This window comes from Thalassophryne amazonica, chromosome 4 (assembly GCF_902500255.1).
Source record: "Thalassophryne amazonica chromosome 4, fThaAma1.1, whole genome shotgun sequence".
NCBI classification, from domain to species: Eukaryota; Metazoa; Chordata; class Actinopteri; order Batrachoidiformes; family Batrachoididae; genus Thalassophryne; species Thalassophryne amazonica.
The window spans coordinates 139,039,342-139,062,499 of record NC_047106.1 but is presented as its reverse complement, the minus strand read 5'-3'; the positions used below and the strand labels follow the sequence as shown (position 1 = coordinate 139,062,499).

Below are 23,158 nucleotides of genomic sequence, written 5' to 3'. Positions count from 1 at the left end.
TAATGCAAACAAAAGAAACTAAATATAAATAGTCTTGACCACATACAAGGTCTGTGATAAAACTAACGTACCTTTTTATTTTTTTCAGAAATCTATATGGATTTGAATCTCGTGCGATTACATCAGACAACCTTGAACCCTCGTGGGCATGCGTGAGTTTTTTCACGCCTGTCGGTTACGTCATTCACCTGTGGGCAGGCTTTGAGTGAGGAGTGGTCCACCCCTCCCGTCGGAATTCCTTTGTCTGACTTCTTCCTGAGAGACTGGCGCTTTGCTTGATCAAAATTTTTTCAGAACCTGTGAGGCAGATCGAAGTGGACACCATTTGAGAAATTCAGATAGTTTTCTGTGAAAATTTTAACGGCTGATGAGAGATTATGGACTGTTGCTGTCGCTTTAAGGACTGCCCACGGAGCGGGACGTCGCGACACGCCCTGAGCCGCCGCTGTCTGCCTGTTTCGAGCTGAAAGCTTCCAAATTTAAGCCTCTGTTGACCCAGGACGTCGTGAGAGAACAGAGAACTTTCAGAAGAGGTCGGGATCAGCAGCTTATCCAGACATTCCACTCTTAAAGGAGATTTTATTAATGAAAGACATGTGGACGGGTCCGCCGGCGCGGTGCGACGGCACAGGAAAAACACCTCTGTGTTGATAACCATTTGTAAAAACCAGGTGGCTTTTGATGGCTTTCAGTTGAGTGAGTATCTGAGAAATTGTTTAATCAATCAATCAATCAATTTTATTTATATAGCGCCAAAACACAACAAACAGTTGCCCCAAGGCGCTTTATATTGTAAGGCAAAAGCCATACAATAATTACATAAAAAACCTCAACGGTCAAAACGACCCCCTGTGAGCAAGCACTTGGCGACAGTGGGAAGGAAAAACTCCTTTTTAACAGGAAGAAACCTCCAGCAGAACCAGGCTCAGGGAGGGGCAGTCTTCTGCTGGGACTGGTTGGGGCTGAGGGAGAGAACCAGGAAAAAGACATGCTGTGGAGGGGAGCAGAGATCAATCACTAATGATTAAATGCAGAGTGGTGCATACAGAGCAAAAAGAGAAAGAAACACTCAGTGCATCATGGGAACCCCCCATCAGTCTAAGTCTATAGCAGCATAACTAAGGGATGGTTCAGGGTCACCTGATCCAGCCCTAACTATAAGCTTTAGCAAAAAGGAAAGTTTTAAGCCTAATCTTAAAAGTAGAGAGGGTGTCTGTCTCCCTGATTTGAATTGGGAGCTGGTTCCACAGGAGAGGAGCCTGAAAGCTGAAGGCTCTGCCTCCCATTCTACTCTTACAAACCCTAGGAACTACAAGTAAGCCTGCAGTCTGAGAGCGAAGCGCTCTATTGGGGTGATATGGTACTATGAGGTCCCTAAGATAAGATGGGACCTGATTATTCAAAACCTTATAAGTAAGAAGAAGAATTTTAAATTCTATTCTAGAATTAACAGGAAGCCAATGAAGAGAGGCCAATATGGGTGAGATATGCTGGACATGTTCCAACTTGTCCTTAAGGCTTCCAACAGAGGTGTTTTTACTGTGGTGGCGCGTGGCGCCAGCTGCCTGCCGACGCGCGGACCCGTCCACACTTTCTTACATTACAAAATCTCCTTTAACAGTGGAATGTCCGGATAAACTGCTGATCCCGACCTCTTCTGAAAGTTCTCTGTTCTCTCACGACATCCTGGGTCAACAGAGGCTTAAATTTGGAAGCTTTCAGCTCGAAACAGGCAGACAGTGGCGGCTCAGGGCGCGTTGCGACATCCCGCTCCGTGGGCAGTCCTTAAAGTGACAGCAACAATCCATAATCTCTCATCAGCCATTAAAATTTTCACAGAAAACCAGCTGAATTTCTCGAATGGTGTCCACTTCGATCTGCCTCACAGTTTTTGAAAAGATTTGGATCAAGCAAAGCGCCAGTCTCTCAGGAAGTTCTCAGACAAAGAGATTCCAACAGGAGGGGTGGACCACTCCTCACTCAAAGACTGCCCACAGGCGAATGATGTAACCGACAGGCGTGAAAAAACTCTCGCATGCCCACGAGGGTTCAAGCTTGTCTGATGTAATCACACGTGATTCAAATCCATATAGTTTTTGAAAAAAATAAAAAGGTCCAATACTTTTCTAACAGACCTCGTAGTACAGTTTATTAAGCAAAAATAAAACTGTTTCTTTTACATGGCATGCTCTGTTTTACTTCACATTATGAATTAAGAGCACCACAATGTTGTTTTAAACACACTCAGTGTTCACCTGCTAAATTTTCAACAAAAAATGTCAAACAAATGAAGGATAATGAAAACTCAGGCGGTGTGCGGATGAATTTGTAATTAAAAGTGGCAGAACAATATACAAAACAAAACAAAAAAAATTCTGCTACTTGTTCAGTAAAATTATCTTACTTTAGTCTTTCACGTAGCATTTGTACCATGTTTAACATATCAGTCTACTTATTGAACTTTCAAAATAAGAACAAAAGCATAATGAAAACCATTAAGTAAATCCTGTCAGTAAGGAGGCGTGATCGCCATTTTAATTCCGGGCAAGTTAGTGATTTGCGTGCATAGAAGTTCAAGAAACCGGTGGAATATGCCGGAATGTTAGCGTTCCTAATTAGCGGTTAGCGGATTAGCGGAACTGTGCCCACCACTGGTTATCTCAATTTAAATCCTGAAAATGAACAAAAAATGTTTTAATAAATATTTGTTTCCATTTACAGATGCTATTTATACAAAATTAGCAAACAAAATTCGTATTATGTTATCAAATCAAATCAATTTTATTTATATAGCGCCAAATCACAACAAACAGTTGCCCCAGGGCGCTTTATATTGTAAGGCAAGGCCATACAATAATTACAGAAAAACCTCAATGGTCAAAACGACCCTCTGTGAGCAAGCACTTGGCAACAGTGGGAAGGAAAAACTCCCTTTTAACAGGAAGAAACCTCCAGCAGAAACAGGCTCAGGGAGGGGCAGTCTTCTGCTGGGACTGGTTGGGGCTGAGGGAGAGAACCAGGAAAAAGACATGCTGTGGAGGGGAGCAGAGATCGATCACTAATGATTAAATGCAGAGTGGTGCAGACAGAGCAAAAAGATATAAAGTTATATAGTTTAGTATGGACGTTTACAGTTTTAACATCAGCATGAGCTAAAAGTGTGAGCTGATTTGTGTGTTTGTGTGTGTGTGTGTGTGTGTGTGTGTGTGTGTGAGAGAGTGATTCAGGTTAAATGTGGGAAAGCATTCATGTAAACATGTACGATCTTACAGTCGACACCATATGTGTGTGCGTATGCAAACGTGTTAATGTGTGCATGCAAATATGTAAAGTGAGATGTGGTTACTGAGCGCTGCTGACCCCTGCTGAGCATGTGGGTGGCAGTGCCTTGCTGCCTTTCACTACCCTTTGAATGGTAGAGCTGTTTCCATGGCAACACTGACCCCTGACAGTCATTTTTATTTCTGCACAAGTGGCATCGTTACAATTCATCTCTCTGGCTCTTGTTGTACGCTGCAGCACAGTGGTGAAATGTGTTGCGGTGATGGCGTCACCATCACCGCGGCGCACTCAGCAATGCACATTTGCATGCGTGCGCTCACACACACAACACTTTTTTTTAGTTTTCTATGTCGAGTCAAACTCACTCCTTTCTTTGTATGTCTTTGGCCGGGGGGGGGCTGGTTTTGTCTTCTGTCCTTCTCCAGAAAATCTTTTTCACACAAAAGATGATTCAGCTCTGACTGTCATCTGCTGATAAAGGTCATTGCTGGAAAATAATGTAAGCAAATAAATAAATCCAACTGGGCCATCAGCCATGAGGACTCCGAGAACCATGGGCGCTGCCATTTTGAATGGTCATATGTGCCATACCATCCGTTACATCCGCCATGAGAACCTAGTCTTGATGACATCACTTCCGCTTTGTTTCCTCAGTAGATCAGTGTCTGCCTCATCCACCTTAAGGACCCCAGAAACCGAATGTCACATGATGTGATCTAAAATAGCATTTGGGAACAGTTGACTTGGTTGTGACAAAAAAAAAGATTTGGTTGCGGAACGTCACTTCCAGTTTGCTTCCCTGTCAGATCAGCATGGGTGCAATATATATATATTATGGCTTTAATTTGACACGAAATATGCTCCTGTAAAAACATGTGCCTGTGGAGAAAATCCTGCACCCTGCTCTTCTTCTGTGGCGTTTAATGGCAGCCGGCATCCTTGATTGCTGCCACCTTCTGCATCAGTCCCTTATTGCAGCACTGAATCCTCTCGATGAGTCCATTGTCTTTCAAGTATTTAAAAAAGCCAACACTTCCCCCTCTCACTTGACCTTCTGGCTAAAATAGTCCCTACAGAAACTTCTTTCAGGCCTTAATACTGATTTCCTTCAGTTTTTAATTCTTTAGTAGATAAACCATTCAAAACTGATGAGATATAGTTTGTAAAATAAAATATTTTGAGGGAAAATTAAAGGACTGTGCTAAATACTGTACAGCTGTATTCACTGGTTATGATTTTTAGTATTTATATTACAACTGGTGGCATTTGAAAGCACTGCATTATGGTGATGGCATTTTACAACACTTTATTTAGAATTCATTTGGTCTGGTGATGATATTTGGCATTAATATGTGGTATTGATCTGCGGATGGTCTTTTTTAATTAACTATTGCATAAGTTTTAGATGACTTGCAATTGGCAAAACGTTTCATTGGCAATAGTTATCATGTCTTTAAGTGTATTATTTACTAAAAGCAGAAAGGGTGTAATTCTTGATTTGTTTTATAAGACACACTTAGAATGTGATAAATGTAGAATGAAAACAGTGAAAGCAGAATTAAAGTCGGTTAATGCAGACAGTCCATTGTGGAAACTTATTACAGACAATACATACAAGATAGTAAATAAATTGTAATGAAATCAAGATTTCATCCATATTTTGTTCCAGTATAAGAGTCAAATACTACTGTGTTTTAAACCAAGAAAAACTGACAAAGTGCTCTCAGAATGCACCAAATTGCACCATTTTTTTTCCAAAATTTCCTGGGGAGCAGGCTCCCGAACCCCTCCTGGGGGACCTCGCCCCTTCGACACTCGGCCTTCCGTTCACAGAAAATATTCAGTCAAAAAAAAATTTCAGTTGCTTGCACCCATGGATCAGTGTCTGCCTCATCCACCTTAAGGACCCCTAGAGCCAAAGGTCACATGATGTGATCTAAAATAGTGTTGGGGAACAAGTGATCCGGTCAATCCCTGCCATTGCTAAGCACGTTGCTAAAACCTCAAAGAAGGAGTGCCTGGATGTGCGACTGAGTGATTTGACCGAATAGACCGTCTTGGATTTCAAAATAAGTAGTGGGTAGTGCCCAAACTATTTAAATTTAAGCAAAAAGAAAAACAAAAAAATAATTTAGCTGCTTTTAATACCTCATGGTGCTGTGACATGTGTGACATGACATGTTTTTTTTTTAACTTTATTGTATGTGTGTTTTGTATGCTTAAAATGGCAGGGGGTCAAGAGGGCCCTGATTGGGGCCAAAGGGTTTTAGCTATGCTAATGCTTCCCAAAACCATTTTACTGAAAAAAAGTCTGAAGGACCTAAGTGACGTGGTGAGATGTGAGGAGCTTCATCAACCTACATCAATGTTCAGCCTGAGGCTTTGCATCAGTTATATTATGGACAAATGTTCTTTGATTCAGAATTCCAGCAGTGGCATTCTGAACCAATTGAAGAACTCTGATGCTGGACTGTGGTAAACCAGAAAATAGGACATTAGAGTAATCTAATCTAGAAGAGACGAAGGCATGGATAAATGTCTCTACGTCAACCAGAGACAGAATGAGTCAAATCCTTCCAATATTATTGAGATGATAAAAAGCATTCTTAGTTATTTCTCTAATGTATAGGTCAAACGACAGTGTGGGATCATGGATCTTGGAAGATTTTTGACTTTATCTCTGTGATGAATAACACACGAGTCCCAGGATAACTCAAACTGGTCAAACTGATGCCTGTGTCTTACAGGACCTACAGTTTAAAAGTGAGTATTTGCTAGAATTCCAGTTTTTCACTGAAGCCAGACAGTCCTCCAAAGTCCTAGTGTGGGTGAGATTCTCTAAAATTATTGGCATGTACGACTTAGTGTCATCCACATAGCAATGAACGGAAAGTAATTCCAAAACATGGTGATATCTGACCAACAGGTGCTATACAGAAACAGAATAGCAGAGGGCCTAATATCGGCCCGTGCGGTACCCCACATTTTACTGGAACAAGATTTGAAGTAACTCTATTATTCAAGACAAAGATGAGTTAAAGGATGGAGCATGGCATGAAAACCATTGCACAAATAGAAAACATTCATAATTTGTTTTACATGAATCCTCATCATCTGATGCATTTTACTTAAAATTACATGGGTATTTCTTCTTGACACAGAAAGTGGAAAGAAGCAGGGCACAAATGGCTGTGTGACTGCTGAGCTGTTGGTTCTGCTCCACAGGCCAGCAGCCGACACGCTGAGCGAGCATGCGGAAGCCACGTCTGCTTTCTTCAGTCCAGCGAAAAATTGCGATAGGAACTTGTCCAGTTCCTCATCTGGCAGCACTTTTCTGGCTGCTAAAGATGTCCTCATGAACACTGCAGTCATTCGATTAAGTTTCCTCATATCATGGAGGCAATTTCATAAAAGGTAATGGAGGCGTTCAATAGAGCGAAACATTTGGTACAAAAAGCCACATAAATAAAACCAAAATACTTGGCCATTATCACAACTCATACAATGGAACAAGTAATGAATGTCACTTGACATACAATCCAGCAATAAAATGGATCTATTTAGGTGCTATATAAAAGGAAATAATTAGCATGAATTGGTGTCAAATGTACGATGGGGCGTAGCGCTCTCTCACTGCCCACTCTCCTACTGTAGTTCATGTTTTGAATACTCAGTGACACATCAGCTATAGTTGTCTTTTCCACATTTCTAACAGAATCACGCTCTTTCGGAGACTTTTGACTTCACAGCAAAGGAACGGTTTTGTGTTTGTATGATGATGGACTTTCTTTAAAGTCCTTGTCCAAGGTTTGCAAACGTCACTACTGACGTTGAAGGTAATGTGAGAAAAATGTGTTTTGTTTATGACACTGAAACAGTCACTAACAAAACAATAATGCAGATTTTTTTGTGTTTCCCATTTTACCCTATCAGGCTAAACTCATCGTCCCCAACAGCACAGCAGGACTCATCATTGGTAAAGGTGGAGCGACAGTCAAGGCAGTGATGGAGCAGTCTGGGGCATGGGTCCAGTTATCTCAAAAGCCTGAGGGTATCAACCTACAGGAGCGTGTTGTTACCATCAGTGGAGAGCCTGAGCAGAACCGCAAAGCTGTGGAAATCATTGTCCAGAAGATCCAGGAGGATCCGCAGAGTTCCTCATGCCTCAACATCTCCTACTCCAACATAACAGGGCCAGTTGCCAACTCCAACCCCACTGGTTCCCCTTATGCCAACTCAACTGAAGTCATGCCGGCCGCAGCAGCTGCTGCGGCTGCTACAGCTTCCTCTCTACTTGGCCAGGCCAGCCTGGCTGGGGTTGGGGCCTTCCCGACCACCATGTCCAGCCTGTCAGGCAATGACCTACTGGCCATCACCTCTGCCCTCAACACCCTGGCCAGCTATGGCTACAACACCAACTCCCTTGGCCTAGGGCTTAACCCTGCTGCTGCCTCAGGAGTGCTAGCTGCTGTAGCAGCCAATGCTAACCCAGCAGCTGCCGCTGCAGCTAATTTGTTAGCATCCTATGCCAGCGATGCGTCAACCAGTGCAGCTCACCCAGTGACCAGTCTTGGAGGCTTTTCCCTGGGATCACTGGCTGCTGCTACAGGAGCCACCAATGGCTACTTAAGCGCTGCATCACCCCTGGTGGCATCCTCTCTTCTGGCCACAGAGAAGCTGGCGGAAGGAGCCAAGGAAGTGGTAGAGATTGCGGTACCAGAGAATCTTGTGGGGGCCATTTTGGGGAAAGGAGGGAAAACGCTAGTGGAGTACCAGGAGCTGACCGGTGCCAGGATCCAAATCTCCAAGAAAGGCGAGTTCATCCCTGGAACCCGGAACAGGAAGGTGACCATCACGGGTTCCCAGGCTGCTACACAGGCTGCACAGTACCTGATCAGCCAGCGGATCACCTATGAGCAGGGGGTACGTGCCACCAACCCACAGAAGGTGGGCTAAACCTGACAGCCAGTGAAAAATGAGGAGGCAAAAAGAAAAAAGAGTGGGGGCATGGGGGAGGAGTACAAGAATTTGAGAGTGAGAAAGGAAAAAGGAGAGGAGAGCAAGAATGTCAGAAGGAATCATCCACGCCGTTTTCTTCTGCCTGTTTTCAGTATTAATATTTTTTTTTCAACATGAAGCAAATATGTGCTGAGAAGACGAGGAGGGAGAGGAGCGAGTATCATGCTGAAAAACCAAGAAAAAAAATGTGTAATATGTAAATAAGGTTTTATTACTTAACGTCTTGACCTTTCTGGATTTTTGTTTGTTTGTTTGTTTTATTGTTTTGTTTTGTAAATTAAGCTGTCTGTTTGTTGGCGTATCGTGTGGAAAAAGCATGATGCCATGTAGACAGGTTTACTGCCTGAGAGGCTCGGGGAAGTGTGGTGTGGGGGGGGGGGGGGGTGTGCAGGTTATAGGGGGGTGGGTTGGCGTTTACAGGGTATACCCCCCCTTTATCTGTAACAATGGAACAGCCCCGACCCCTCCCATCCCACTATAAACCGCACCTGTTATATTTGTCATCTAGTTTTATCTTGTCCTTCAGCTCCCACCTTCTCCCAAGAACCCTCATCACTACTGTCCCCTGTGCCCCCCCCCCACCCACCCCAGCAAGTGTTTTACCATCAAGACTGCAAATATCAGTCGGCGTGTGAGCGAAGAAACATCCACAGCTCCTCTCAGTCTGTCACCTTCCTCCTCCTCTCTTTCTGAATGAATGGAGGATGAGTGAGGTCATTTAGGTTGCAGCGGATCACGTGGGTGTTTCTTCGTTTATACACCGCTCTCTTTGTACACCACGTGTCGTGCAGAGCCGCTGCCGCCCCCCCCACCCCGCGGCTCTAGTTTTTCAGATAGAATACCACGGCGCACACTGATGACGCTGCATACTGGCGATGCCTCGAAATGACGACAGCGATACCGTGCGGGCTGTGACGAGCATGCGGGCTCTGTGGCGAGTTTTGCAGTCTGTTTGCTGTGATAATTTTATTAATGACATTGTAATTACATTATTACAGTAGGAATCATCACCGTCATCATTATTTATTAATGAGTTCACCCTGAAGAAAGTTCACTTATTTTTTGTCTTTGAAATGAATTCAGGTTGATGTGAATGTAAATGACTATTTTTAATTTGAATCTTTTTGTTTTAATTTAAAAGGACTGATGGTTATTCGTAATGTCACGTAGTGTAATATATGTCTTATTTAAATCCAGTGAGAAAGCTGCCTGAGGCATTACGATGACGACGACAGCGTAGGATCAGCGTCTATATCTAGTCAACGAATAGAACAGGGAATGCATACACACACACACACACACACACACACACACACACACACACACACACACGCTGTGCACTGAATCAAATCGCTATCATGCCATATCTGGTGCTAGAAAAGAGAATTCAGCGTATCGATGATGCAGACTGCAGTGATACTTCACAATTTGCACCAAAATATGTCTAAAGTGAGGCCATGTTAACGTTATCACCTTGCTTGCATAGTCCCAAGACTACTTCAGGTCCAACAGCCTAAAAGTGAAAGACGTCTTTGATCCTCAGACCGGTTCCTGCTCAGCCTGTGATCTTCCAAATCCTTCACGCGAGCCGTCGGTTCCACTGAAGCACCACAAGGACAAGCAACATACTACTGACAAGTGCTGACAATGAGTAACGGCAAACACTGACGAAGTTGTCCGGTGCTTTCCGCCGCTGCGTGCCACGCTTGCACATTTACTATTTTAAGACGGGCGTGTGCATCAGTAAAGGAGATGAATAGCCCAACTGATCCCACTGCCGGTGAGGTAAAGGGTTCAGTCGAGATGGTTCCTGCCTCCGGCAAACTGCAGGTCTCCATGGCGACAGATTGACTGCCCACATGGCTGCTTTAGACGCTGTTTATAAGTTAACTTTTGTGTTAATGTCTGTGTTGTGTTATTTTGGAGTTGGAGTACACTGACTTTGTTTTTGTCTTAATGCACTGTGAAGCGAGCGAGCGGTTCTGGCAACCGGTGAGGTCAGGGTCAGCTTCGTGATTGGATGGTCTTGTATGGCGGGGAAAAAACACATATATGTAACATATTTAGACTGCATTTGAAGAATGTGACAAAAGTGCATGTCTTATCGAAATGCTGAAGAAGGATAAAGAGACTAGGTCGATTAAGAGGATCAATCAATTGATGCCATGAGTTAAGATCACTGAGATTCAACGTGTTAATTCGCAGGATCCTGGGGGAGTGTTGGCTTTCTAGTAGCTCATAAAACAAAAACAACAAAAAAACACCCTGGAGCAACACAGTGAAACATTTTAACTCTCAAATTCACTTCTCATATCTTTTTTCCAGAAAGAGTCAAACTCTACACACACTACAGGTAAATTCCTGGACAGCAGGAATCAAAGTGTGAGAGAGAATGTAAATAACTAGAACCAGGATGGGGTGCAAATTAATTTGTTGGCCTCCACAGCCTGGTGAGTGTTGAAAAAAAATTCCAATCGGACCTCAAATCCTGCACTGTGCTGCTGAATGTAAGCAGTCTGTGTGGGAGCGCCAGTGAGGTTTTACCACCACAGCTTGGTAAGGAGGCTTCTTTACTCCCATCTAACACCATCCATGCTCTCCTCACCCACCCCCCCACACCTCTTCTCAGTCTTCCAGCACACTCCCATCTCGACACCCCCTCCTCCTTCCACATCGCTCCATGGGTGACTATGTCTGGTGTTCTGATCACGTCTGCTGACGGACTTGTGGCTGAGTCCCCGCCGGGGGGGGGTTCTCACCACCGACACACAGCAGCGGCCAGTTGTAGCCGAGGCTGGGGCCACTAACACTCGCATTTGCAGTTCGGATCAGAGCAGTCAGGAGGAGTATTGCTAATTTGTAGCTGCACACACATAAACATACACACGTCCTGAGGGAGTTTGTCGTCAACGAGGGCTATAGACTGGATTTACATTTGACGTGTCTGTGGATTTCCACTTTTCTTCCGGTGTATAAGTGTACTGTGCTGTAATGCAAAAGCAGGATCGTCAGAAGTATCCAGATCCATGCACTCACTGTCTAAAAGTCATGGCCTGGAAACACCACTGCACACAGCCACGTAGGGCCAAAAGCGGCTCGACTTTATTTACCAACAAGAAGACGCTAAAAGTAAAAGCACATTTGTGCCACCAATGTGACATGGTGGATGTCTAAGAGTGTGTTTGGAAAATGTGAAAATGCTTTGCTAATGCTCATGCTTTTATGTGAGCAACTTGTTGCAACAGCAAATTTTGAAAGAGCCTCTAAGAAAAGTGACGCTCTGTGCGGCAGCCTGTTAGCCACAAGGCAACCAACAAAAAAGGTGACAAATCACTGCTGGAGGTGGGGTCATACAGTAGTGTTCAGAATAATAGTAGTGCTATGTGACTAAAAAGATTAATCCAGGTTTTGAGTATATTTCTTATTGTCACATGGGAAACAAGGTACCAGTAGATTCAGTAGATTCTCACAAATCCAACAAGACCAAGCATTCATGATATGCACACTCTTAAAGCTATGAAATTGGGCTATTAGTAAAAAAAAAAGTAGAAAAGGGGGTGTTCACAATAATAGTAGTGTGGCATTCAGTCAGTGAGTTCGTCAGTTTTGTGGAACGAACAGGTGTGAATCAGGTGTCCCCTATTTAAGGATGAAGCCAGCACCTGTTGAACATGCTTTTCTCTTTGAAAGCCTGAGGAAAATGGGACGTTCAAGACATTGTTCAGAAGAACAGCGTAGTTTGATTAAAAGGTTGATTGAAGAGGGAAAAACTTATACGCAGGTGCAAAAAATTATAGGCTGTTCATCTACAATGATCTCCAATGCTTTAAAATGGACAAAAAAGGAAAAAAAAAAAAAAAAACAGAGACACGTGGAAGAAAACGGAAAACAACCATCAAAATGGATAGAAGAATAACCAGAATGACAAAGGTTCACCCATTGATCAGCTCCAGGATGATCAATGACAGTCTGGAGTTACCTGTAAGTGCTGTGACAGTTAGAAGACGCCTGTGTGAAGCTAATTTATTTGCAAGAATCCCCTGCAAAGTTCCTCTGTTAAATAAAAGACGTGCAGAAGAGGGGACACCTGATTCACACCTGTTTGTTCCACAGAATTAACAAACTCACTGACTGAATGCCACACTACTATTATTGTGAACACCCCCTTTTCTACTTTTTTTTTTTACTAATAGCCTAATTTCATAGCCTTAAGAGTGTGCATATCATGAATGCTTGGTCTTGTTGGATTTGTGAGAATCTACTGAATCTACTGGTATCTTGTTTCCCATGTAACAATAAGAAATATACTCAAAACCTGGATTAATATTTTTAGTCACATAGCACTACTATTATTCTGAACACTACTGTAAGTTTACAAAAAAAAAATATTTTTTTTAATTCTTAAGGCCACCTAAAGGAATTCCCTGAAGGTTTTACTTCTTTATATCAGACTATAATAATAAAAAGGCATGAAAATGAAAAAAAAAATTGGTTATTAATTCAGAATTGGCAAATATTTTTAGATTCACATTCAGATTTCAGTCCAGCAGTTTGATGCATTTTTTTTCCACCACCAGAGAAAATACATAAACTTCAATCTCATACTCAAATACCAAACCAATTTAGTACCCTAAAAGAAAATAAAGGGGTGCCTCTAATGTGCCACCTGGGCCAAAGGAGACTGTTCCTCTCTGGAATGTTTCCTCATATGTTTGGATGCAGCACAATACATTTGCCATGGAAGAACTGCATTGAAATTCCTGATGTAATGAAGTCCATTTGTTGGTTGGGTTTCTCCTTCATCTCATAAATCAGCCATTAGAAGCATGTTTTCTGGATTTTTGTTTACACAGTTTCTGATTTTAGCATTAGGGATTTGGGATAAAATGTAACGAGTACTGGAAGCAATACATGTTCTGGTTGTTGTTGTCCTGTCTTGTCCTGACCTCTGTCTGCCATATGAGCTTTTGGATTTACCAGTAGATGTTCAATAGGACTACTCAAGTAGTTTCTTTATTTTAATTTGAAGAAAATGCTGCTATTTAATAATAACTGATATGAAAATTACAAGGTTAAACATATCAAATCTGTCTTTTAGTTGGAGAGACTAGTCTTAAGAGGCAGTGTAATACAAACTCTCTTATAAGTTGATGATAAGTTAATAATATAATTCTAACCTGAGCAGTTTAAACATGTGCCAAAATAGTTCAACAGTAGTGAAACTGTAGATGTGCTGATTCAAACCACGTTAGATAAGCGGAGACATACTTTTATATGCCGAAAATGTGAAAAGTGCCAAATGGAGCATATTTATAACTTGCATAGAACTGGAATAGTCCTGGAAACAATTGTAAAAATTTAAACAGGGACGAAATGCCTCAGTATAGCTGTTTCATTCAGTCCTCTTTGCTCATACTGCAAGAGTTGGAAACTGCTATTTTCACAAGGTTATGCTGTGTTTGCCTTACTCTGGAACAAGGATGTTGCAACTCTTACTTTTATCATTTGCAACCTGCATGTTTTAGCAGAGCTATAATTGCATCAATTAAAGCAAATGATCTGTTTTTCTTTAAACTCATGAACACATTAAGTGGATAACAGCAGCAGCTTGGTCAGTCAACAACATTAACGTTTGTGATGTTGTACAAAACAGGAAAAACATTTGTTTCACAGCAAATAAACCCTGCTTTTTTATTATTGACTTTGAGAACAGCAATGTTGACAGTTTCATTTAAGCCAACATTCACAAACTATTCCCACGTTTCTGTTGGAAATCCAACTTGGGCTTGTTTTTGTTAATATTTCTAAAAATTTAGAAATTTGGAGTTCCTACTTGAAGCCAAACACAGCATTAGCAGTCCTTTGGAAACTACATATCCCAGAATTCATTAGCACCAATGACTGGGGCTGGATGACTCATCATAGTGATAGCATTATAATGCTAAAAATGCTTAAAAAAAACTAAAAAATGTGACTAGATAGCATTCATAATACAGCCTTTTATAGTTACAATGAAGATGTATTTTGTGGAAATAGATGTTAATTTTTTGCATGTCAGTATTGCATGATGTCAAAGTGAAGCGTGGACAAAAAAGAAAAAGTGACAAAAATAGGAAGTGTGTGTCGTTCATTTTCAGAGACAAATCTTTGCATGCCGATCAGGGTAGAGCATTTTGATGTTGTTTTCCACGTTCAAATGTTTATTTTCTTCTGTAATGTTGAGTCTTGGCCTGCTGGCCACAGGTGAACAAAATCTTTATTTCGATTTGATAACAACATGAGTATTTTGTCATTGCATTGTCTAGGTGATCAAACCATCCTGAGCGGGATTCAAACTACTTCTCGATCAAACCGAAGACTATTTTGCTACTTGCTGAGCGAGCTTGTACTAAAAATTACTGTTTTGCTTTCTAATGTTAGTTAAAAAATAGTAACGATAAAAAAATAATAATAATGAGAAAAGCGTTTGTTCCGAATGAAGACTGAGATTGTCCATGAATGTACTCTACATCAGTTTGCATATCATTCCTCAGGCCATTGGCGTGCAGTAGAGGCTCGCTTTTGTGTGTGTGTTTGTTTTTACTGTAACCACTACTAACAATCATCAAGGTCTTTGTATCAGTCTAACTGTTGTCTGTCCTTTTTTCCACCACGCTTGTCTTGTTATTGATATGCACCTTATCGACCTAAAATTTGACACTTGGAGTCCCCATCTCCAGCGGCGTCATGTTTATGACGGGTTATGATCATAGACTGTAGATTGGCACCCCAGTAATGCCAAAAAATGAAGCTGTTTAATTCACCCTGTCATTCTGACAGGGTGAATAAAGAGTAACATTGCATAAAGAGTACCATTAGTTATTCATATTTTAGTAATTTAAAAAACAACTTACAATTGCTTTTTTAAACAAAAAAGCCAAAAAGATTTTTTTTTTTTGTAACCAAAAAAAAATCTTGTTTCATTTAAATGCAGCAAAAGCATTACTTACCTTCAGCCAAACCTGACACAAAAATGAAAATGTACAATTTATAAACTTTGCATTTTAAACTAAATTAAAGCATTTGCTTTTGGCACGCATAAAATGTAGTCCATCATTGAGGCTACTGATATGTACTGAAAGCAGCCATCTGGAGGCGACAGACCCGTTTTGGCTTCATGTTTGAGGTGCTGCCATACAGTCTATGATCTGGCTCTGACAGAGAGACTCCCGACACGTCTGTCTCGTGCACTTTGTCTCTCACTGCAGTTCCTCTGTGCAGACTTGCTCACAGATTGTGTTGTGACTTCCTCTCGCTCACTACTTGCCCAGTGTGCACGCCAACACTCTGCTCTTGGAGACACAAGTGATGCCAAACATTGCCACTGTACAAAGTATTGCCCGATTCATTTGATGATAATTTTATTGGCTTCCATGTTTCAAAACTTGAAAATGTGACGACAGTGCAAAAGTTCTGTTGACCATTTGTTGCCTGATGAGCCCCTTTTCCACTCGCTTCCACGGCCATCTTGTCTGGGAATAGATACAAATATTGATGTGCTTCTCCTCTTTTTTTGACCCAGATGTCTTCTTCCAGTGATATCGGATAAACTTGCTCAGGTTTCTCTGAGACATATGGGACCAGAAATCCAGCTGACTGGAAATAAATAAATAACCCAAATTTCACCAAAAGGTTTTTATGCTTGCATGAGGTGGATTTTCAGGCTGTTTGACAAAGCCTTATTTTGAAAAACTGCAATGCAAACACTTGTTATGCTATTACAGGTCACATGACATACAGAAAGTTACATGATTTTCTAAAATACACAACGTGATACATGTACAACCCCTGGCAAAAATTATGGAATCACCGGCGTCGGAGGATGTTCATTCAGTTGTTTAATTTTGTAGAAAAAAAGCAGATCACAGACATGACACAAAACTAAAGTCATTTCAAATGGCAACTTTCTGGCTTTAAGAAACACTATCAGAAATCAGGAATAAAAAATTGTGGCAGTCAGTAACGGTTACTTTTTTAGACCAAGCAGAGGGAAAAAAAATATGGAATCACTCAATTCTGAGGAAAAAAATTATGGAATCATGAAAAACAAAAGAACGCTCCAACACATCACTAGTATTTTTGTTGCACCACCTCTGGCTTTTATAACAGCTTGCAGTCTCTTGAGGCATGGACTTAATGAGTCCTCATCCAGTCATCCACAGTCCACGATTGCTTTTCCTTAGCCCATTGTAACCTTGTTTTTTTCTGTTTAGGTGTTAATGATGGCTTTCGTTTAGCTTTTCTGTATGTAAATCCCATTTCCTTTAGGCGGTTTCTTACAGTTTGGTCACAGACGTTGACTCTAGTTTCCTCCCATTTGTTCCTCATTTGTTTTGTTGTGCATTTTCGATTTTTGAGAGATATTGCTTTAAGTTTTCTGTCTTGATGCTTTGATGTCTTCCTTGGTCTACCAGTATGTTTGCCTTTAACAACTTCCCATGTTGTTTGTATTTGGTCCAGAGTTTAGACACAGCTGACTGTGAACAACCAACATCTTTTGCAACACTACGTGATGATTTACCCTCTTTTAAGAGTTTGATAATCCTCTCCTTTGTTTCAATCGACATCTCTCGTGTTGGAACCATGATCCACTTGGTGCAACAGCTCTCCAAGGTGTGATCACTCCTTTTTAGATGCAGACTAACGAGCAGATCTGATTTGATGCAGGTGTTAGTTTTGGGGATGAAAATTTACAGGGTGATTCCATAATTTATTCCTCAGAATTGAGTGATTCCATATTTTTTTCCTCTGCTTGGTCTAAAAAAGTAACTGTTACTGACTGCCACAATCTTTTTTTCTTGATTTCTTATAGAGTTTCTTAAAGCCAGAAAGTTGCCATTTGAAATGACTTTAGTTTTGTGTCATGTCTGTGATCTGCTTTTTTTCTACAAAATTAAACAACTGAATGAGCATCCTCTGAGGCCGGTGATTCCACAATTTTTGCCAGGGGTTGTACATGAAGCTTGTAAATCCTTATAAAATATGTTACGGCCATAGGTGTAGGAGGTGGGGTCTATTTGGGGGAGCAACACCAAATTTGCCCAAATTTCAGAAACCCCCATGACTCTTTAAATTACCATATATTTATATACCCATATTTATATTTATATTGGTGACCAAATAGTGGTTTGATTGTCTGTATTCAGAGTCTACATGGCCCATGCCCAAATTTCCCAGCCCATCTGCCCGAATTTGAGCATTTGCGGTTGCCCCCCCTGGGGCAGTTGCCCCCCCCTGCCCCCCCACCTCCTGCGTCTATGGTTATGGCAATATTGGATTAATAAAAACAACAACAAAATACCAATATTTCATGTGACTTAGCGACTGTCGTGATCACAAATGGATTTACATTTCTCGTGGCACATTCCATCATTGTCATTTTGCTATTGTGCTTTGTTGACATTCTGAAAATATCGATAAACATTTGTACAAATTTCTAATGGACCCGGCTGCAGGCACAGTTTTGTAATTGCTGCTCTTCCCTCTTTAAAGATCTCGTGACGAAACAGCGCCGGCATAAGCAAAACTGGATCTTGTTTAGTCATTAAAAAATGACATCATTGACAGTGACATGCTGATTTGTAATTTCTATTGACATTTTCATAAATCTGTGCCACCCCAACCCTGCTGTCTTTGCCTGCTGGGCACAGAGAGGCGGGATGCAGCACTCCAAGGTTTGGTCAGAGACCATTTTGATGGGACTGGATTATCATTGAGTTACAGATTGACACACCTGGAGTTCTGATAAGATTTCTGATCATCTCTCTCAGCCGTTCTCCTGTGACTTTGTGCGTATCAGAAAAAGACTGACACGTAAGACCGGTGGATCTTTCAGGTCCCAGGTACGGATTGGTTCTGGTTAATGTGACCTTGTGGAAAAGGGGCTTTTGATGTCCAACAAAATGACAGATGGCAGATTTAGCATTGGTCTTTTCTCCATGTGGTCATGTTTGGCGTCTGCCGTGGCAGACGGGCGTGGCCGAGGTTGGGGTCCGTGCCTGAGACTACTGTAGATGTGTAGGCTTACTGTAGGTGTTTTGTCGGCGTGTGTTTAGACGTGCATGCTCCTCTTTCTGACTTTAATTTGGGCTGGCTGCATGCTGGTGGCGTCTGCCTAGCCAGATATGTTTTGTTTGTTTCTCCCTGCAGCGTGTAAACATGGGGTTTGCCTGCTCGTCAGGTGACCTCAGTGCTTCTGAGTGGGTGTGTGGCTCGTTTTCTGCCCCCACTGAGTACAATGTGCACTCACTGCTCTGCTGTCACCACCCACCTCCACCCAACCAAACCCTGATCTCACCTGCACCCACCCACACCCACCACTGACCCTCCGATCCGGGATCCCCTGACTTTTCCCGACCCGCCTTTACCCCGACTCGGGCCCCATTGAAGCACCAGCAACTGTAGACTGCATTTGTCATATCACTGTTTGATTTCTGACTTCTTTCTTGTTGTTTTTTGTTTGTTTGTTTGTTTGTTTCCTGGTTTTGGATTTGTATTGAATGCGCTGTCTAACTTAGACCCAGTTATAACAAAATGCCATTTCTTTGTGTACCTTGTTGACCCCGCCCACTACACACTCTTCCATGCCCTCTTTTTGCACTTTCACTGCCCACTCCTCCTCCTCTTCTCTCGAGTGCCAAAATAGAACAGAGAGGTAAAAACAAACAAAGACAAAAAAAAAAAAAAAAAAACCTACTACCATTCCAAGCGTTTCTTTGAGTTTTTTTTCTTGTGTGTTGGACATCCATCCTGGAAGCACCCATGAAGCCAGCATGCTCCGCCCTCATAACATGATGTTGCTCATGACGCCACAACTGAACAGCACCTTGCCCCCCACCACCTCCTCCTCCTCCTCCTCCTCCTCCTCCTCACTACCCTGCAGAGCTAAACCGACCAGGATTAACCCCTCTGCAGGTTGGCTACCTACTGTCCTGCCTCTCAGCCCGCCTAAAACAGCCCCACCGCTCATGCCAGCTGCTTTCCTAATTCTGCCATCTCTTCAGCCTGTGGGACTTCATTGATCGTGCCATAGTGTTGGGGGCACCTTTCACTCTCCTCACCTCCCCCTCTCTCCTCCCTCACGCCTCTCCCCCCAACCCCCCCCCCCCCCTCGCTCTCGCTCCATTTGATTTTTCTCGATGGGAAAGATTCAAAAACTCCATTTTGTAATGATGATTTATCTTTTTGTTGTTTAACATCCAAACCACGCACGCCGCCACGCGCCACCACCATGTGGCGCTGTGGGGAGTGTAAGCACCGTCAGCTGCACAGCCATCCTCTGTCGTCTTGAACTTTTGAACTTTCACCCCCCCTCATGAACTTTATTGACCTTTTTTCTCCTCCTGCTGCCCTTCTGTGTTCATCCAACTGTTTGGACGATAACTCTTCATTCCATCTCCAAAAGCTCTCTGAGACTGTGCAATGCCAGCTGATATGATTGAGGTTTTTTTGTTTGTTTGTTTGTTTGTTTGTTGGTCATCATTGGGGCAATTCTCTGCGCTACGAGTTAAAAAAAGAACAGCAACAACAAAAAAAAAAACATGAAAGGAAAAAAATTCAAAAAAGAAATGCAGACAAACAAAAAAGAAAAGAGCACTCAGATGTTTCTCCACAATTTCATTTTTGTTCTCTCATTGTAAATATTTGTCAGATTTCTTTTTTCTTTCTTTCTTTGTTTTGCGGAGCTGTAAAGAGAGAACTGTTGAACAGAAAGGGGCCGGCAGCATAACCATGAACTGGTGGAGGCTGTAGACTAGATCCTTGTGCTCTTCGTCCGCTCGATCCTGTAGTTCGCTCTGCATGTAATTAGACAACGCTAGTTCGACTGTGTTAGCAGTGCTGCTGTTGTTAGTAGTGTTGGTTTATCGACTGTATTTTGCTTCCATGTTGGCGATCGAGCTCTTTGGGAACGCGGGCCCACTGAACAATAAGTTTCAACAAGTTTCTCTAGCTTTTCTCAATGCAGGCTTCTTTCTGTGTTTCTTGATGTTTTCCAAACTGAGTCGTAGTGATGCATTAGTATCTTAAGTCGCAGTCACTCGTCGTGTTTCACACATATCATGGCGGATAGTATCCTCACTCAGCATCTCCATGAAGCTCCTCATCAGGCACAAAAAACAAAAAATGCTGGGTTGCTAATGATTGTGCAGGACAGTACTAGTTTACAGGAGATAGGTTGGTAGTTAAGATGATTCACCTTTGCAGTGTCCCGGCACAGATCCCTGCAGAACATTGTTGTGGCATATCTGCATCTTTGGAGGCATTTTGCCAGTGTTAAAGTGATTGTGTGAGGTTAGGCTGTCGACATAATTTCATCACATTGGCCCAAGCTCCACTCTTCATTTATGCTGCCTGCCCCGTTGCCCTGAGAAAACCATGAGCTATTTATTTCTCAGACTATTTTTACACTATTAATAAACAACAACACAAGAAAAAAGGGGTATGACTGGAAAAGGTGAATTAATATTGTTTTTTGGTTTTTAGTATCTTAGTGGTTGCTTTAACAACATTCATTAACTGACTTCAAGAGTATTGAATATTTAATGTAATTGTAGTATTGTGTTTGTAAAGAGGAAAAAAACCCTAGTGAGTTGTGTTTCTTGACTTGTGGATTACCAGTGAAGTGGGCAATCTAGTGCTAATATATATGAGGTCTTTTTTAAGGATTCTTATTTGACAGCAACAGCAGTCATTATAAATGTTCATTTTAGCATCACCTGTCTTCTGTTGTCTTATTCTTCACCTTCCACCACACTCTGCATCATCACAGTAACACATCACAAGTCTGGGGTGGGCAAGTGTGCCTGTTTATTGGCGAGTATGTGGAAATGGCTTGTCAGACAGAACGCTGTTTGGGGAAAAAAAAAAAATATCCAGAAAGATTTCAATATTTATTTTACGAGATATTTCATATTGTGAAAAGTTTACATTTTCTAGACTCATTCTATAGAAACTAAAATGTTCCAGCATTTTTTTTTATTGTGTTTTAATCTTTATCATTATGGCCTAAAGATTTTTTTTTTTGGGGGGGGGGGGGGGGGGGACATGTCTCAAAATATTAGACTATTAAATTTTAACTTTTTTATTTTAACTTTTTATGTTTATGTATGATTATGATTTATGTAGTACAAATACCACAGATTTCTCAGTCTGGTCTGGGGAAGAATGCTGACTTGATAATTGCCCAGAAGACACTCACTGACACCATACACAAGGAGGACAAGCCACAGAAGGTCACTGCTGAAAGAGCTGGCTGTTCACAGAGTGTTGGGTCAAAGCATATTCATGGAAGGTTGACCGAAAGGGAAAAGTGTGGTCGGAAAAGAAGCACAAGCGACAGGGATAATTGCAGCCTTGAGAAGACTGTCAAGCAAAGCCCATTCAAGAACTTGGAGGAGCTTCACAAGGGGTGGACTGAGGCTGGAGTCAATGCATCAATATCCACCACGCACTGACGTGTCCGGGAAATGAGCTACAAGTGTCACATTCCTTGTGTCAAGCCAGTCCTGAATCAGAGACCATGTCAGAAGACTGGACTTAGGAGAAAAAGAACAGGACTCTTGTTCAGTGGTCCAAAGTCCTGTTTTTAGGTAAAAGTAAATTCTCCGGAGGTAGAATGGAGAGGCACAGAATCCAAACTGCTTGACATCCCATGTGAAGTTTCCATGATGAGCTGATGCGCTTCTCCCCTGAACATAAACACCTGAACATCAATGAAATCACCTGCTGAGGTGATTGGGTAGCAAGGAAAGCCTGCACTATCTTGGCCCTTCATGATTCCCCACCCCTGTCCTAAACAATACCTCGTAGATGTTTTGTGGGGTAAAGTCAAGAGAAAAATTAGAGACACCAGACCCACACAAGCTGAAGGCTGTTATGAAAGGAACCAGACTGATCACCTCCAGGCCGTGTGACACTGAGGCAGGAATTCAGTCAAAACGAACCACAACCAAGGATTGAGTGAAAAAATGAACATATGTTTCAGAATTTCACCATTTCTGTGTTGTTAATCCTGTATTTTATTGCCTATAACCTATTTTAATATTTATATATTTGTATTATTTATTTAGTTAGTTATAGGCCGTAATTATCAAAATTTGAATGAAAAAAAAATGCTTGAAACATCTGTTAAGAATTCAGAAAGTTTTCACTTTCTGAAATACCTAACAAAAATACTTTTTTTTTAGATGCACTTGTGTGTATGTGTGTGTATGCACACAGACATATACTCAACAAAAATATAAATGCAACACTTTTGGTTTTGCTCCCATTTTGTATGAGATGAACTCAAAGATCTAAAACTTTTTCCACATACACAATATCATCATTTCCCTCAAATATTGTTCACAAACCAGTCTAAATCTGTGATAGTGAGCACTTCTCCTTTGCTGAGATAATCCATCTCACTCACAGGTGTGCCATATCAAGATGCTGATTAGACACCATGATTAGTGCACAGGTGTGCCTTAGACTGCCCACAATAAAAGGGCACTCTGAAAGGTACAGTTTTGTTTTATTGGGGGGGGATACCAGTCAGTAACTGGTGTGACCACCATTTGCCTCATGCAGTGCAACACATCTCCTTCGCATCATCTGTGAAGAGAACGCCTCTCCAACGTGCCAAACACAAGCGAATGTGAGCATTTGCCCACTCAAGTCGGTTACGACGACGAACTGGAGTCAGGTCGAGACCCTGATGAGGATGACGAGCATGCAGATGAGCTTCCCTGAGACGGTTTCTGACAGTTTGTGCAGAAATTCTTTGGTTATGCAAACCGATTGTTCCAGCAGCTGTCCGAGTGGCTGGTCTCAGACGATC

The 23,158-nt window shown here is 41.9% G+C and overlaps 1 protein-coding gene and 1 long non-coding RNA gene across 5 annotated transcripts in view; one reads left to right on the top strand and one right to left on the bottom strand.

Moving 5' to 3' along the window:
- Positions 1-8,478, top strand: part of nova2 (NOVA alternative splicing regulator 2) — a 350,562-nt gene extending 342,084 nt beyond the window's left edge. For all 4 annotated transcript variants that reach the window (XM_034168680.1, XM_034168681.1, XM_034168683.1 and 1 more), the window contains one exon: positions 7,216-8,478. In XM_034168680.1, coding sequence (XP_034024571.1) covers positions 7,216-8,238 — 1,023 coding nt within the window. In that variant the 3' untranslated portion in view covers positions 8,239-8,478. The remainder of the gene's footprint in view (positions 1-7,215) is intronic.
- Positions 8,479-17,736: 9,258 nt separating this feature from the next.
- Positions 17,737-19,166, bottom strand: LOC117508835. The gene is made up of 2 exons (XR_004560210.1): positions 18,708-19,166; positions 17,737-18,610 (listed from the first exon to the last, which is right to left on the bottom strand). It is a non-coding gene; the product is annotated as an uncharacterized LOC117508835 (long non-coding RNA).
- Between the last annotated feature and the right edge of the window lie 3,992 nt (positions 19,167-23,158).